This window comes from Oreochromis aureus, linkage group 23 (genome assembly GCF_013358895.1).
Source record: "Oreochromis aureus strain Israel breed Guangdong linkage group 23, ZZ_aureus, whole genome shotgun sequence".
NCBI classification, from domain to species: domain Eukaryota; kingdom Metazoa; phylum Chordata; class Actinopteri; order Cichliformes; family Cichlidae; genus Oreochromis; species Oreochromis aureus.
Window position 1 is genome coordinate 37618509 of NC_052963.1, and position 15723 is coordinate 37634231.

Consider the following 15723-nt stretch of genomic DNA (forward strand, 5'->3'; position numbering starts at 1 on the left):
CATAATGTCATCATGTAGGCATCAACACCCAGTATTCAGAGTCAGACCATAATGAATACACCCACAATGACAAAGAAGTTAAGGAAACCTACTTAATGTCAACTTGTGGAGACAGTAGTTGCAGGCGGGTGTAGGCAAACATCCAGGCATAGTTGATGGTGGTGGGGCAATGTTTAGGTAGATTCTCCTGTCTCAGGTAGCTGGATAAGCTGATGACCCAGGGGTCCTGGCCCTGAGTAACATGGGCAAACACCCAGATGTGCGAGGGGCTCACTACATCAAACTGGTGGCTGATGGGAGAGGAGCTCCACTCTGCTAGCGTCTGCAGATCAATCCCACTGGGACAATACAGTAAGTTGGTCTACAGGGAAGAACAAAAGATGATGAGAAGTATGTACTCTTAAAAGGTTTTAGGATTTAAAAAAGAGAAGAGAAAATCCATTCATACCTGGTCAGCGCCTGTGAGGTGAATGAAGCTCTCCAACACCGATGCACTTAACCTATCCATTACATCAATAGCCAGTTCTTCATCTCCCTGAAAGATTAAGTAAGACAAAATGAATGCAATTGTCCTTGCACTAAATTATCATTTTCTTTCCATGCAGGTTTAAACATGTTTTGCTTCTTTTAACATAACAATATTCCCTGTAAGCCCAAGAAAATTACCTTGCTAATGCTCAGTGCAGTATGGAGAGCTCTGACCTCCTTGAGGACATTGACTGCTAGCCTGCGCGTGGCAGGGCGGCAGCTACAAAGCACCACCAGTGCCAAACCTTCCACCACATGCAGCACACCTAAAGGAAGATTACGCTCCAAGGACAGAGAACGGCCACTGCTTGAGCTCTGTTGAAAATAACATGTAATTTATTTTAAACATGTTTGTCAGGCAACATAAAACCAATGAATACAAACTACACTATTGATTCAAAAACAGCTTTTCTTCACCAACCTGTGAATCGTGGCTTTTATTGCTGCTCTGCACTGCCTGCTTCCACTGGATGATGAGCTGTAGAAGCATCTTTACTGCATTGTCCAGCAGTGTGGGATGAACGTCAGTCACCTCTCTGACTATGAAGTAGACAAAACCTGAGAGTACGTCTTCTCGCCATTCTGGGAAATCCACCATCAGGGCCTGAAGGGTAGTAAAGGCAAGGCCACGCAGTTCTTCATCCATGTGGATGGTTAGTCTAGAGGAGGAGAGAGACCCAACAGGAAGATGGATATTAAAAGACATGATGTGTGCAGCAATGTGTCTGCAGAAAGGTTGGCGGGGGTCAATTACTTGGCTAGAAGCTCTATTAGGTCTTGTCTGCTCATGCCATCTGGTATCAGTCGTGGGATGGCGGCCACACACGTTCGGAATAGATCGATCTTTGGCTTCCTCTCTCCCCTGCAGGACAGACAATTTATGAGAACCTGTTAATAGGTCATACAGCACCACTCAAAGTTTATAACTGGGTCAGGCTTTCCAAACCTTTGACTGGAACTCTAGGTCCTACATAGCTGCATGGATGGCAATAGGAGAGCATAAAGCTGTTGTTACATACGTGATCATGTCCTCAGGCTCCTTGTTGGACATCTGTACATTAGTCATGCTCATGGAGCGTCCCACTTCCTTGTCCAGGTGTCGCAGGATGTTATCCAAGGCTTTTCGTACTTGCGGGTAGTATAGCGACATGCCTAGAAAAAAGATGGCGTACAGGTTAAAAGCTGCCTCACCTTCATCAAATGTTAACTCTTATTGTAAATGTCAGCTGTTCAAGACTCAAACCCACCTATCACTTTTGCTTCTTCATCAGTGAGAGTGGTGTTGAGGAAGATCTTTTTGACACGCAGGGTGTTGCCAGAGGGCATGATGATCCCTGTAGTTGGCATTGGAGGTTCCCCATCTTTCTGCTGTAGGCTGTCAGCAATCACCAAGAAGGCTCGCAAACCGATATTCATCCTCTGGTTGGGCAGAAAGACAAAGAGGATAAGAGATAACATACAAACATTCCCTCATTACCAGAAGCTAAAGTCTGATCTATACTTTACCTCTGGATTGATGGTAAAGGTTTTGTGAGACTTGCCCACGCAAAGGAGGTCATAGATAATCTCCTTCATAGCAAAGTCCAGTCTTTCCTGTAATAATCAGCAAAACCGCAATCACTAAACCACACCTATGTGGTGTGTGCCTAATTCTATTTATTTTGCTGTGACTTTAAAGTATGTCAAAGTTTGTGCTCCAGGCTTACCTGAGCTATGAACTGGATGATCTTGACAAAGATGTTTAGGGGGGTGTCTCTGGGTACCACACTGCGTGAGCCTTTGGGAAAAAGTGCTGAAACGATGCTGAGGAGTCGACTAGCAAGAGAAAATGCGGACACTGTTTTTTAGCTGCAAGTATTCTCATACAAAGCCTCTTAGGAAGAGGACAACAATAGTGGGTCGCAAAAAGACTGTTTGTTGGGTACTCTGCAACTGACCTCTGCGTGACAGTGTTACTCTCACACTTGATCCTGATAATATAGACCCACAGCAGTCTGTAGAGTGACTCTAGTGCAACACGGGACATCTTTGGGTCTTTATTCTGTAGATGTTAAAAAAAGAGAGAGAGAAGGAAAGAAAGATATAAGCCATCCATTCCATTTTGACACTTTCATTACTTACCTGCGAGAGACCAGTTTGTTGCTGTTATCTGGAGAAACTTTGATTAAACACATTGCAATGGCATGCAAGAAACTGATGACAAAATTGTTTTTCAGTCTCTTTGTGAGACTGCTAGTCACAAATTGATATGTGAGCACTGAACATCCACATGGTCTGATGAGCTTCATGCTTGGAGAAATTTTTAAGGTATAGTCGGCAGCAAAAGGAGGAAAATGCAGTATTACGCTGAGTACAAAGACAGTCACTGTAAGCCGTGTAGAGTCATCACCAGAAAATTAACTGGGCAAGCTTTGTAAAATGCAAACATTCAATATTAAATTTAATTGTACATCAGTTAAGTCCTGGAGTACTCCTTGTCCAGTAGATATTTCACACTTTTCTTTCTTCCAACTTGCATCCTACATCAGGGATCTATATTAACGGTATACACTTAAAGGGTCTTTGGTTCTTTAGAGCTACCAGGCTGAGAGAATGTGATGTGATCGTAGTGTGAGGGATTTTCCAGTTAATGCCTTTACATTTTTCACATGATTAACATGAAGTTTTATGAATTTGATAAATGATTTTAGGTGGTTATGGCCCAAAGTTTTCTATAACCCTTACTAAATGTCTCATCTCCCATTAGCTTTTCTTAATACACTAAACAAGCTAACAAATTTGTGTATTTTTATTTAAAAACATTTAATTTAATATGGATTTCATTTTTACTTAATTAAGGATTCTTTATGCTATTTGTCAAAAGTAGCAAATGCTTTTGTGATTAAGTTGAAGTGAAACTTCCTGTTGCGCAAACACAAAATCTGTCACTCTTTTTGTGCCTCAGTGATTGATCTAATCTTTATACATCTTCCAGTCACTGAAAGACTGGTACAGTGAACGGCAGGTGACTCACAAGTGCAGCTAAAAAGAGCTGCTCAGTGTCCGCATTTTATTTTTTTAACAACACAAACTCTTGTGATAAGATGCTTTTAAAGCATGTGAATAAACTTTAATAGCTCTGTACTAAATAACACCAATAAAATAATTAAAAACTCTTATACATGCACAACATCATCATCATCATTTTTTTTTTTTTTCAGTCTAACATTTGGCACTGAACACCAAAGCCGCAAACGACACAACAGCTGACCTAGTTATCGCCGGTTTTTAAATGTCTTTTACTTTTGTAACATAATCAAGATGCCACAAATCGAGTATAGCCAGTGGGGCAAGTACTCGATTTGTGTGAAGGGTTGAAAAAGCACACTGTAGTGAGACTACAGTGTCGCTACATAAACTAAAACCCAGAACAGCAGGCAAGCTAAAGGTATCGCTGCGATAATGAACACATCATTAAATGCTGAAATATATTTTCCTGTCTATGCCAGACCCTCTGGTAATATATACCAGAGACACATCATTTCTGACATAATGAAATCTTACATTAATATTTAACGTAATTAACAACAGGAGTTTGCATTTTATTGCAGCACTTCCGTGTGTCTACTCTTCCTGCATATGCTGTAACAGCTTGCTTGGTATACATGTGAAAGAAAAAGAGGCCACTTTAAACATAACAACACTGTGGGGCTCATATAGTCATGAACCTGTGATTACATCTGAATCATCCACACATTAAATACGCCTGATGTCTTTGATATCGTCACCAGTCTAATGACTACTATAATGTGCATTCAACGTGCTAGGAAGTACACAAATGTTAATAATTAACCAATTTTTTTAAATGACATATTATAGGTTAGATTCTTGTAAACCCTCTCGTCACGCAGAAACACAGAATAATCTCCACCTTTATCAACTTACACATTTATCTATCAACTATTTAAATGCAGTAACAGGTCACGCTAATTTATTAATAATATAAATAGCATACGATAACTTCCTTTACTTTTGGCAGTAAGTGTAGTGTGGTAGATGTCATTTCTAATGCTTTTCTTATCATATAAAAGAAACTTTTTTCGCAGGGGTTTTAGTTGTAACAGTGTTTCTATGCTGTGGCAATTAGCTTAAAGATTTGAGTACTTTCCCCACTACTGTGCATCTCACCGTGCAAAAATGTATCAACAATCAAAATGAAATTATTTAACTACAAAGACACAAAAGCAAAACACCACTGCTCATGAAGACAAACCAGCTCACCCACAAAGCCTAAAGCAACAACACAAGCTTCAAGTGTCCCCTTCGTTTACTGTTTTCACTGAGCAACGCTTCAATGTCACACCAAAGAACGATTAGCCTCTTCACAACTCCACTAGCCTACATCGTGATCAGGACTCTGGACCGTTAAAAGGAAGGGAGCATCAAGCTAGCCACCGTCACCAGATAACTCACCTGCAGCGTCTCAATCTGCTTTCGGATGCTGTTGTTAGACGGCATCTGGAGCGAGCCAACGTGAAAAAAAAAGGGTCAAATAACAGGAGACAAAGAATGTAGGGTTTGGGGAGGGACACATGCAAGTTATAAGCAAAAACAAAGACACACAGCCTAAACAGATATGACAAGAGCAGATTCAACTCTCTTTACTCTTGTCAATGTGACAGTACATAAATCAACATTAACCTAAAAGAAAAATAATGAACTGTTCAACATACAACTTGCATGTTGAGTAAAGTAACAGTTCATTTGTATTTGATATATTTTGATGCTATTTATTGTGAAAAAAAGCAAAGTAAAATAAGGTGTGCTGTGGTTTAGAAATCAAACACACAGAGAGGGAAATTACACAGAAAGGAATATACGCAAGGCGAACACAAGGATGGAAAAACAAAAGACAAAAAAGAAAAATGCCACAATATTTGTCCATTTCACCTATTAAGCCAATGAGCAGCAACGGCCAATTCAGTTATTCCGCACAAAATCCATGCTTAACAAGTTGTATTTTAACCATGTGGGGTTCAGAATTTAAAACAGGGCTGCAAAACTACGGCATAATCTCTGAAAACCGTTATGTGTATTTTTTGTCACTCCATCATGCATTTACTACATGCAGACATATAAATAAAGGTAAATAACTTGTATAATTATTCAACCAAGCAACATGAATTCTTGACTTTTTGCTTCAGCGTAGAGACAGAAAACTATCTCGCTCACCTGGTTGAATTTGACTTTTACCGAGTATTCAAATGATGCAATTTGTTAAGTGAAGCAGAGCCCTTACATTTACAACTCTCAAGAGCAGCCACAAGGTTAAAAACACGACCCGGCAAATCACTAAAATCATCACTACAGTCAAACCATAGCACAAACCCACAAGATCACAGATCTCAATCACAGAATCACTATCAACGCTTGGGAAAATTACTGATTATTATTTTTCAAACAGAGGAAATGCAAAACAGTCACTCTAGTGAAAGAAAATGCTGGAATGAGATCACTGAAAAGACAGACGGCCATTCAAAACCACTGGATAGCAGTGGAAAGTCACAAAGACGCAAAGTGTAATTTATCCACCAGAAGATCAAACAGTCTCCTCAAAGGACAATCAATGCAGAATGGGAAAAGACAGTCATTAAGTCAGGCAGTCAAGTCAGTGATTTGGTCAATCTGCCTCTGGGTTGAATGGTCAGAAACGGGAGGGAAACAGGTTTGATCCCTTTGTAATTGGTTTACGAGGAGTGATTAACAGACCTGAGTGAAAACAGCACTTGAGTTAACATATTATGCATTGTGCATTACAGTTTACATTTCATTACAGGTTTACATTAAATGTACAGCATATAAAAGTGCTAGAGTCGCATCTTTGAAATTAGCCGTAGATGTACAACCAAATAGAATAATTTCTGCTTACACATTTGCATTTTGTCCACTTTTGAGTATATATGGTCCATGCATGTTATACACACTAAATAAAAGCTTTACTTTGCTTTACTTTTACATCATCAAATCAAGTGCTATTCCTGTCCAGATCTAGTTTATTGATGATGGAGGGGAAAGCACATTTTGATACTGAGACAGAACCACAGAGCACACCCTTGACAACAAAGACAACATCTTCGATCAACACATCGGTATCAGGACACCAAGATTTTGTTTACTTTTGACAGAAATAACCTTTATATTAATTATTTTAGGAAAAAAAAACCCTGTATGGTTCCTTTGCACTACCATAAAAACACCAGAATATAATTTTCAGACTTGAACTGAATTAGATAGAAAAAGTGTAGTGACTTTAAAATACCTTAATATAAATCTACTGTTTCACCTTTGTGAATTGAACTGGATTGTAAAGGATGATGCTAACATTACCTTGAGGTGTGAGAGGCAATTTTGCAGGAAGATGTGCCAGTTGTTGAGAAAGAACTGCTTCTGACTGACACACAGCAAGCATGTCACCAGGGGATACAGAGCCTGGGGAGAAAGACAGTGTCAGAATCAAAATAAAGTGGTTTTCTCACGAGGTCTGAATTTTTTGTATGCACTTCTGATCTGAAAACAAAAGGCCTCCCACACTAAAGACAGACCAAAAGCAAAGACAGTATCACAAGCTGAGACCAAAAGATCTATTTATCGCAGTCTGCACAATACTAAAACTGCTGGAAGCATCATCAACATAACGTGTTACATTAGACTAGGATGAAAAGAAAAAAAAAAGAAGAAAAAAATAAAGGTACATCTTGCCTTAAGAACAGCAAATATAATGGACAAAGGGGCGAGACTGTATTTATTCATTTTAGACATAACATTATCTGGATGATAACGTCAGACTTGGTGGTCTGGGAGCAAAATAATGGTGTTGACAAAATAAAGGAAGAGTGAGAGATAAAAAGAAAAGGAAGTGTTAAAAATTTGAAGTAAACAGAGTCAGGGCTGAAGAGGAAGAGAGGAAAAGAATGGATGTCAGTGTTATTACCAAAGAGTGCTTCTTTCTAGAACTAAGGTCAAATGTTGTCTGGTAGAGCATCTCCACAAAGGTTTTTAAGCATGGCACGTTGACTTCATTTTTCACCGCCTAGAGGATGAACCGAACATTAGTTTGGCAAAACGAGATTCAGACTCAATGTTTACGCAACAGTCGAAAATTACACAATGTTTTGCTGGTTACTCACAGCAGCGACGGGGATGAGAATCTCGACAAAAAGGCCAGCAAGAGCGTGCTTTATGTCTTTATCCTTCACCTCCAGGAAATACTGGGCACATTCCTAGGAAGGACACCAAGGGCATGCATGTAAACAAGAATGCAGCTAAACATCATGCAGACGTGTCATTACACTCCATTTACATGAGTTAAGTAGAAAATTTAAAAAAAAAAAATAATTAAAAAAAATAACAGGCCTGGACCCAAACAAAATATATACACAGACCTAACCAGTGTGATAAGAAATGCAGTGATCAGACAATATAATTTGGTACAAGATCCTATGGGAACAGAGTAAAGGACATAAACCATAGCATGTTCCATCAACACAGTAGGAAATTATGGTAATGGAAAGAGAGAACAGCAAATGTTTTTTTTCCCCCATCACTGTATAAAGATTAATGAAAAAGCTAGTGCTCCATTCACAGCTCCTAGCAAAGCCTAAAATACATTTACACTCAATTCTTGGCAGACCTCACCTCTGATCGTTACTCATTTAGCTATATGAGCTATTGCTACAGAGAGCTGCTGAGTTTGAACAAAGGGGCAGCAGTTTAAAAAGAAAAAGAAAAAAACATCTGGTACAATTCTGCAAACGCATCTAAGTTACACTTGCAGGTATACTCTGCATAAATAGTATTATTTACCTGCATAAACTGAAACGAAGCCTCAAAGTCCTCCACAGGATACATTTTAACCCGAAAGAACTTCATGCCCATGATGAGACTGATAATGCTTTGGACTACGTGAGGACTCTGCTCTTTTTGCCTCAGCTCCTTCAGTTCTGTGATGAACTTCTTCCTCACTGCCTGGAACCTGAGCACAGAGGCAGAGATATATTAGCACTTACAAAAACCCTCCCAACAAGAGTTTGTACGGGGTAATGCATATAGGCAACATTCTGCCTGGCAATGCACATTTAAATTTAATTACTAAAGAATGTAATTAAATGGTTTTAATTGTTCTAAAATTCAGTTGCAATATTTGTACAAACAAATGTCTAATCCCATTTATTACACTGTGCTCAATTCACACCGTTTTTTTATGAGAAATGTGAAAAACTGTAAACAATTTCTCCAGTCTTATGCTTAAAGGCACAGTTCAGCTTACTCACTTTGACTGTGTAAGAACCCCTATAACCTCAGCATACAGGTCTGCAATGATGTGCACGTTGCCAGTGTTGGGTCCACAGTACCTGGAAATTAATAAAGGATATGGCATCAAGTCAAACAACTGCTGAATTATTTAACATACATCAAAAAACTATTCACACAACAACAGAAGCACTTAAAGTAACTGTGTTTACTTGAGGTTGACTCAAGATGCTGAACAAGAGCTACTTGTGCCTTGTTTAAATGCAAATAATGAGCATTGAGCCAGTCTGCTCAAACAGACATAAATAAATGACTGACTCCCTACTGCAAAGCCAAAGAGGGTATATTCATCAGCACTTTTTAGTCCGGTCTTATTCATCTGTGTCACTTCTCTGTCTGGAGTTTGATGCTTACTTACCCCTCTTTGTGTTTAAAGTGCTTGAAGGCCAGGTTTAGGACTTCGTGTACCAAAACATCTGGCACTGGATGAAGAGGAATCTGTGACGTAAACACGAAAACATTAGTCTTATTAGGAGCATTGATAGTTCTCATTTGCTACCATTCATTACTCTCCCCTCAGGAGCAAAGCCAAGGACAACTCTGCCCTGGTCCCTAGGGACTGGCTCTTAGTTCAGAATGCTGCTCAGTTCTCGACAGTCCACTTTAGAAACACACTCAGCTGGGAGTTGGTATGTTGCCACTGAATTTATTAACTTTGTGCTCCCTAGTGGGAAAGCCCTGAATAGCTACACTGTAGTTCACTTCTCCACCACAACATAAACAATACAAATATATTATAATACTGACATGTTAGTCTGCAAATCACTGATGAGTTGAATCAGGAAAAAAGTACAGTAATTCAAACTGTCTCATAAATGATGACACCAGCAATTAATAGTGTGGCCCTATTCTGTTCATTTCCCATTTGTTCCAAATTCTTATTCTTGGACTTCACGAGAGCAGCTTTGCATGCTTCACAGGTTTATTTGCATTACCAAGGGGCCTTAGTGCAGCCCCTCAGTGCATCCTTAGGCTACGTCCACACTAATGCGTTTTCATTTGAAAACGCGTTTTCAAAACGCTCTCGAAAACGCATACATTTCAAAACGGTGCTTTTGCGTCGCAGTGTGGACAGCGAAAACACAGACTTTCTAAAACGATAGCGCATATTAGTCATACGATGCAGTCATGTGACCAATTAAACTAAATAGCGGAGGGCATTATACAGCAGTTGTTTTGTTTGCTCTCAATTTTGACAGCCCTATTAAAGATTAATATCAGTCTGTACATACTCCAGATAGCTTTTCTTCAAATTCATTAATTCTTACTCGCTTTTGCAACTTTGTACTTTTGTGATACTCGCAGCAACAACTCCACCTCATTGTTAGTCCATTTAAAAAACTCTGTGCTTCTCCTCAACATTTTGCCGCGACGTTTCAAAGAGCCGGAAAGTAAATAAGCGGCAGACAGAAATGAGGCAGGCCAAATCTTCTTGCGTTTCATGCATGCGCAGTACTGGAATGTTTTCGGCCGTTTCAATGTGGACGTGCAACTCTGTGAAAACAACTGAAAACATCTATCCGGGCTAGTGTGAACGTAGCCTTAGTATGAAACAAGCTGAAACAAGCCTTTCCCTTTAATGGCTCAGTCACACTAGAGTAAAAATAGGATTGCAACCTCTTCGCGACTAGGGAAAAAACTGGTGGTTTTGTTGCCATCAGTAACCAACTGTAATTAGCTAAAGCAACCAACCGATTGCCCAGGCTGAGCGTGCAACCCCTTGGAAGAATACTTCCGATTGCAAGGTGATTGTACAGGTCCCTTGGTACGAGGCCACCTGTTTCCAAACAAGGGCAGTCTGAGTCAGACTGATTGCAATTGCGCCATAGATTTGCAAATAACTGTGGCCTAATTTATAAACACAGACAGACAACATGCTGCAATCAATCTGAATCAATCTGAGCTGATCTTGTCTGGGATCTGTCTCTTTTACCAGTTGGCTGCCAACTGGTTGCAAACTGGTTGTATTCTGGTTATATTCTTGTACGAAAGCCAGGGCTGCTGAGCGTTTACCTCATTTTGCAGTTAAACTGCCATCCCGCAGAAAGTACGCCACCAGATGTATAGGAATTTCTGAATTGCTACTTCAAACATAAATTATAGGGTTTCCACGGAATACTGACTGCGAGTACTTAACGTGAATTTCTGTGCATGTCATGTGCAACAAATTGACGATTTTCACAGATTCATTCCAATTAATCGCAATATTATCACAAAAAGATTGTGTGTAATTGCCAACTTGGCCACACTCAAATTGCAAGCTGATAGAAGACTGAATCCATCATATTGCCAAGTGTTGCTCTGGCTTTAACCTCTTTAGAATTTTACTCTTCCACCTTGGAAGTTTGTGAAGTTTTGCCAAAAATCTCTCTTCTGTTTCTCATTGTGTTTTATCATAATATTGTTGTGTCGAAGATAGCAACAAGTGGTTGCAGACATGGTCCCCGTCTGTGAAGCAACCAACTGTCACAATAATTTTGGTCATGCAATGATCTCCAACCACTGTTTTTTCTAGCGTGACTTTACCATAAGATAACTTTTTTCTGATTTGCTGCTGATCTCAAATAAAGGGTTTGAACAGCAGAGCCAGCGCCAAGAGTATGAATAACTGTCTAAAACCAAGTGAATAGTTCGATCAACCAAACAACTGGGTGCAACAAAAAGGTAGACAAGTATACCGGCTATTTATGTAATAAAACTGTACTTCATAAATCAATTACAGTCAGAAGTCTTTAACTGCACAGGAAATGCATATCTGATATTCAGGACATGTATCCAAAGTAACAAAATAATATATAATAACACACATAAGGCAGTTCTACATGCGGTAAAAATAAACTGCATTCTCAACCACTCACTAGTTACCAGGAAAAGATCATGCCAACATCAGGTCAAACAGGTGCACTGCACTTCTTCTTCCATATGTAAACATTCGTCAACCCGACTGGCAAATTGTTTTTATAGGCAGTGTAAATCATTAAACACAGAGTGTCAGGTAACTCACCTGTTTTAGAACTTCCACTGAAACTAAACAAAAAATGAAATCTATGGCTAAGTCCCGGCGCTCCAGAAGGTAATCTTTGTCCCGATGCTGTTCATCTCTGCAAAACAGGAAATATAAGTCAACAAAGATAATCCTAAAGCAATCATTTTTGCCCATAATCTTTTTGTTCGAGAGAAGAAGGTTAAGAATGAATGAAACAATGGTAAGTATCTCACCCTTTAGACTTAGTACTCGAGCGAGGCCTGTACTCATAAGACTCGTCTTCAGTGCCACTCTGCCGCCGGTACCAGTCAAACAGTGTGCGCAATAGGGAGGGCAAACAGTGTTCTGCTATTGAGCTCATAGAGCTTATTAACTGGAAAACAACAACATGCTTGTTAAAACAGCTGGCTATTCCAACTAAAACTACACAAAATCAGCATTTTCACAATTCAAAAATTTAATCCTATACAAATTACAGCATGTGCGTAGAGAAGGCTGCCCCACAAGCAGTACTTATAACTAATGAGGAGCATTTAGGGTGAGTACAGAACACTAGTCTTAACTAAATTTCAGGGCTTTATTTAGATATGTGACATATGACATAAACTTTTAGTTATTTCATGGCATTATGCACCTTTGAGCATTTAAAGTGCAAAGACAGAGTGTAAGTGTCTAAGTCATAGTGCAGTGAGAGAAGAGATGCAAAACACTCCAAGCATGGCTTTATTTAAGGCAATATCAAATTACATCACTAAAAAAACAAAGTAGGACTGTATTTAAAAGCAAATCCAAAGGATTCCAAGAAGGCACACATGCTTCTGAGGTGTTTATGTCTAAGACCACAATAACTTGCAGATCTCAGCACTGTGATTGCGTCAGTGATCATGTGAGCTGGTGCCTTCTGCCTCTGCATTAACAGGTCAGCACGCATTAACAATTTAAGAGTATATGCACATTTGTGTGTTTAAGGTTCAGCGCAGCATGATGAGGAGGGTGGTTGGATGACAAATGCCATGCAGGGGAGTTATGCAATTCCTCTCTCTGCCCTTATGGTGCCAGGCAGATACACTCCAGCACCCGATGCTGATTTACTGCTGAGGATGACACAGCGTTTCTACACTCTCACTTTGGCGCTCTCTATACCCATTTTCTCTCCCTCACTCACAATGGGGACAGCTGGATCTATACCACCATATCCTCATTGGCTTTGTGTTGTGCTGAACAAAGCATTCTGTAGCAGGCAGGCCTATTGTATAGAGTCCTGCACCAGCTACAGATGAGGGACAGACGAGCCATTGAATGAAGCATTGATTGGGTAGAGCTGGCGTTCTAAACACAGTGCGCACACACACACACACACACAGAGGTGTGACTGCTGTTTGTCCAAGTAGGAAATGAAACTGTCACACTAATAATAAATGCATGACGTAATCTTTACTACAGCTGAACTGACCTGGTCAAACTGTGGGTCTTCTCCTCTCTGGAGGGAACGGGACAGGGGTTTCTCCTGTTATTGGAGAGAAAGAAATAGAACAGGAATTATTGTGTGACGAGCCCAGCAGGGATACTTTTGTTAACAGCATGATAGCAGATTGTTTAGCCTACTATTCAGCTAATGAACCACACTAAAACTCTTGACAACAAAGTTAAGAATTAAGGCTACAATATTAACCTGACTAACCTGACAGCTACCTAATGTAAAAGACAGGAAATGTACAACAATGCCGTTGCTCATTTACAATAACATTTGCCTGACAGTTAAAGACTTTGCAGTTGGTTGCAAAAGTGAAGAGGATGTCTCAGCAGTATATTGCATCACGTGTTGTGCATTAAATTACATTTCCTGTATTTCTTTACATCAACTTTACCCCCTGTGGACTCACCAGCGGTTCAGCCATCACCATCTCGATCTTCTTCTCAGCCAGCACAGCAAACTCAGCAAATAGACTCTTGATGACAAACTCCCCGGGCTTGAGCTCAGGGTCAATGGTGATGCTCGACATGGCGGCGATGTTGTGTTTCTCCCACGAGAGGGGAGTCACCGAGGAGGGTGCACGGCGTCTATTCACGCTGCTGCTGACTGGTGCAGAAGCTGCAGAGATGCCAGAGGGTAGATGTTAGGAAATAATACAGTGAGAGTCAAAGCAGCAGGGTCATGTTAAGAATAAAACTCTTAGAAAAATGTAAGGTCATGCGCTCGTTCTAATCCAAACACAAGCTCAGACGTTTCCTAAAGAGGTAAAATGACTGAAGTGATGAGAGAGCAATTGCAGCGCCGACTAGAACAAATATACAATTTCCATTTGAATCGTGTCTGTTTTTATAAAGCTCATTTTCTAAACTCATACTGCACATAATGGGTTCAAATCACCTGAAAAAGCAAACATGGGGATAATCATAATTCCTATTAGAGCCATGTCATTAGTTATTGTAATCTATCTTTAGAAAAAAACTAAATATTTTGTTTTCTAAATCTAGAATATTACACACCAGCTCTTTCTGCTAAATTAGTCTGAAATGACTATACCTTTTTTATACTTTATACATTTATTTATAAATCTACTTCTCTATTGTGATCAAAGGGAGCACACTGGCTACACACGACAACTTTAAGGAATAGTCTGATTGGGAAATACCCCGTTTTGCTTCCTTGCCAAGACATTAGATAAGGCTGTTGATAGCACGCTCATATTTGTATGATAAACATGAAGCTGTATCAGCAGAAGATAAGCTAATGTTTTTACAAATACTAAAAAAGAGCTAAGTAGCCATCTCTTGCTTTTTTTCCCCCAGAGGTAGCAAAATTCATAAACCACGACAAAAAAAATGCTTTCTAGCTCATTTTATTTATACATGCTGAAATGATAAAATCATTGTATGGGTAGTTATTTGTCAGACTAGCTCTACCTTGACTTGTTCAACAGAGGGATTCAAGCTACTTTTTTGTGATAGGCTAAACCAAGTGAGTGGTATAAATTCTTCCCTTGTAGCACAACAAGTCCATAAGCAAATTCTGTCAGTGTTCCATTAACACTACACCCATCTGCTTTTTAACTTTTATTAGCACACCAAACCTGTTTAAATACAGATTTGTAGCTCTATATTTAAAAAAAAAAAAAAAAAAAAAAAAATCAGTATATTCCAAATATTTGCCACCACTGAGATTAAAATAGTTACAGTTAATACTGAAAATACAAAGCCAGTAATGGTAAAGTTGAAAACAAAAGACCAACAATGAAGTATCATAGAGGGGTGACTTTGATTTCCTGGTTCTTGCTGTGCAATAAAATTTATCAGAGTGCTTAGACGATTTCGTAAATTTCATGTTGATTGTGAGCAATGCAACAGATTTTAAAGATGCAACAGCAGAATTTTTTTCAATACATAGAAGATAGATGGCCTGCTTTACCACAATATTGACCTTTAAATGTTTTTTTAAGGCAAAACTAAAAAAAAATTATAGTGTTATCTGATAGTGCAGTGGTGTTCTCCACATTTCTACGGGATTCCTTCAGTAGACCATCTTTCCTGAAACATATTTGACTAGAGTCACTTGGAAAACCCAGGGCACTCTGCAGGTTTGCATGTGGCACAGAACATTTGGTTCTCCTATTCAAATGTTATAGGCAAATCTTTAGAAGAGTCTTAAGCTATGGCTGAAAAGCTAGAGCATGGATACACTTCTATTTTTGTCTGTCTGGCAAAAATAGAAGTGTATCCATGCTTAATGCAAATCCTATATACAATAAGAAGAAATAACCACAAATCTCAAACTCAAAAGCAATTACTATCACAGCAAGGCTTTTACTCCACTACTCAAGTACAAGGTTCAGTTTATGTTCCATCTGACATAAATAAAA

General features: G+C 39.3%; 1 protein-coding gene across 12 annotated transcripts in view; it reads right to left on the reverse strand.

The window, feature by feature from the left end:
* fryl (furry homolog, like) overlaps nt 1-15723 on the reverse strand; it is a 73128-nt gene that overhangs the window by 30180 nt on the left and 27225 nt on the right. For 9 of the 12 annotated variants that reach the window (XM_039607145.1, XM_031753658.2, XM_031753654.2 and 6 more), the window contains 21 exons: nt 13747-13955; nt 13317-13370; nt 12097-12236; nt 11882-11978; nt 9236-9315; nt 8838-8918; nt 8371-8539; nt 7695-7787; nt 7499-7597; nt 6895-6996; nt 4981-5025; nt 2466-2569; nt 2235-2343; nt 2035-2121; nt 1776-1947; nt 1548-1680; nt 1283-1390; nt 950-1187; nt 667-843; nt 449-535; nt 93-361 (listed from right to left, as the gene is read on the reverse strand). In XM_039607145.1, coding sequence (XP_039463079.1) covers nt 93-361; nt 449-535; nt 667-843; nt 950-1187; nt 1283-1390; nt 1548-1680; nt 1776-1947; nt 2035-2121; nt 2235-2343; nt 2466-2569; nt 4981-5025; nt 6895-6996; nt 7499-7597; nt 7695-7787; nt 8371-8539; nt 8838-8918; nt 9236-9315; nt 11882-11978; nt 12097-12236; nt 13317-13370; nt 13747-13866 — 2564 coding nt within the window. In that variant the 5' untranslated portion in view covers nt 13867-13955. The remainder of the gene's footprint in view (nt 1-92; nt 362-448; nt 536-666; nt 844-949; nt 1188-1282; nt 1391-1547; nt 1681-1775; nt 1948-2034; nt 2122-2234; nt 2344-2465; nt 2570-4980; nt 5026-6894; nt 6997-7498; nt 7598-7694; nt 7788-8370; nt 8540-8837; nt 8919-9235; nt 9316-11881; nt 11979-12096; nt 12237-13316; nt 13371-13746; nt 13956-15723) is intronic. The other 3 variants (XM_031753660.2, XM_031753655.2, XM_039607146.1) reach the window with 1 other exon arrangement.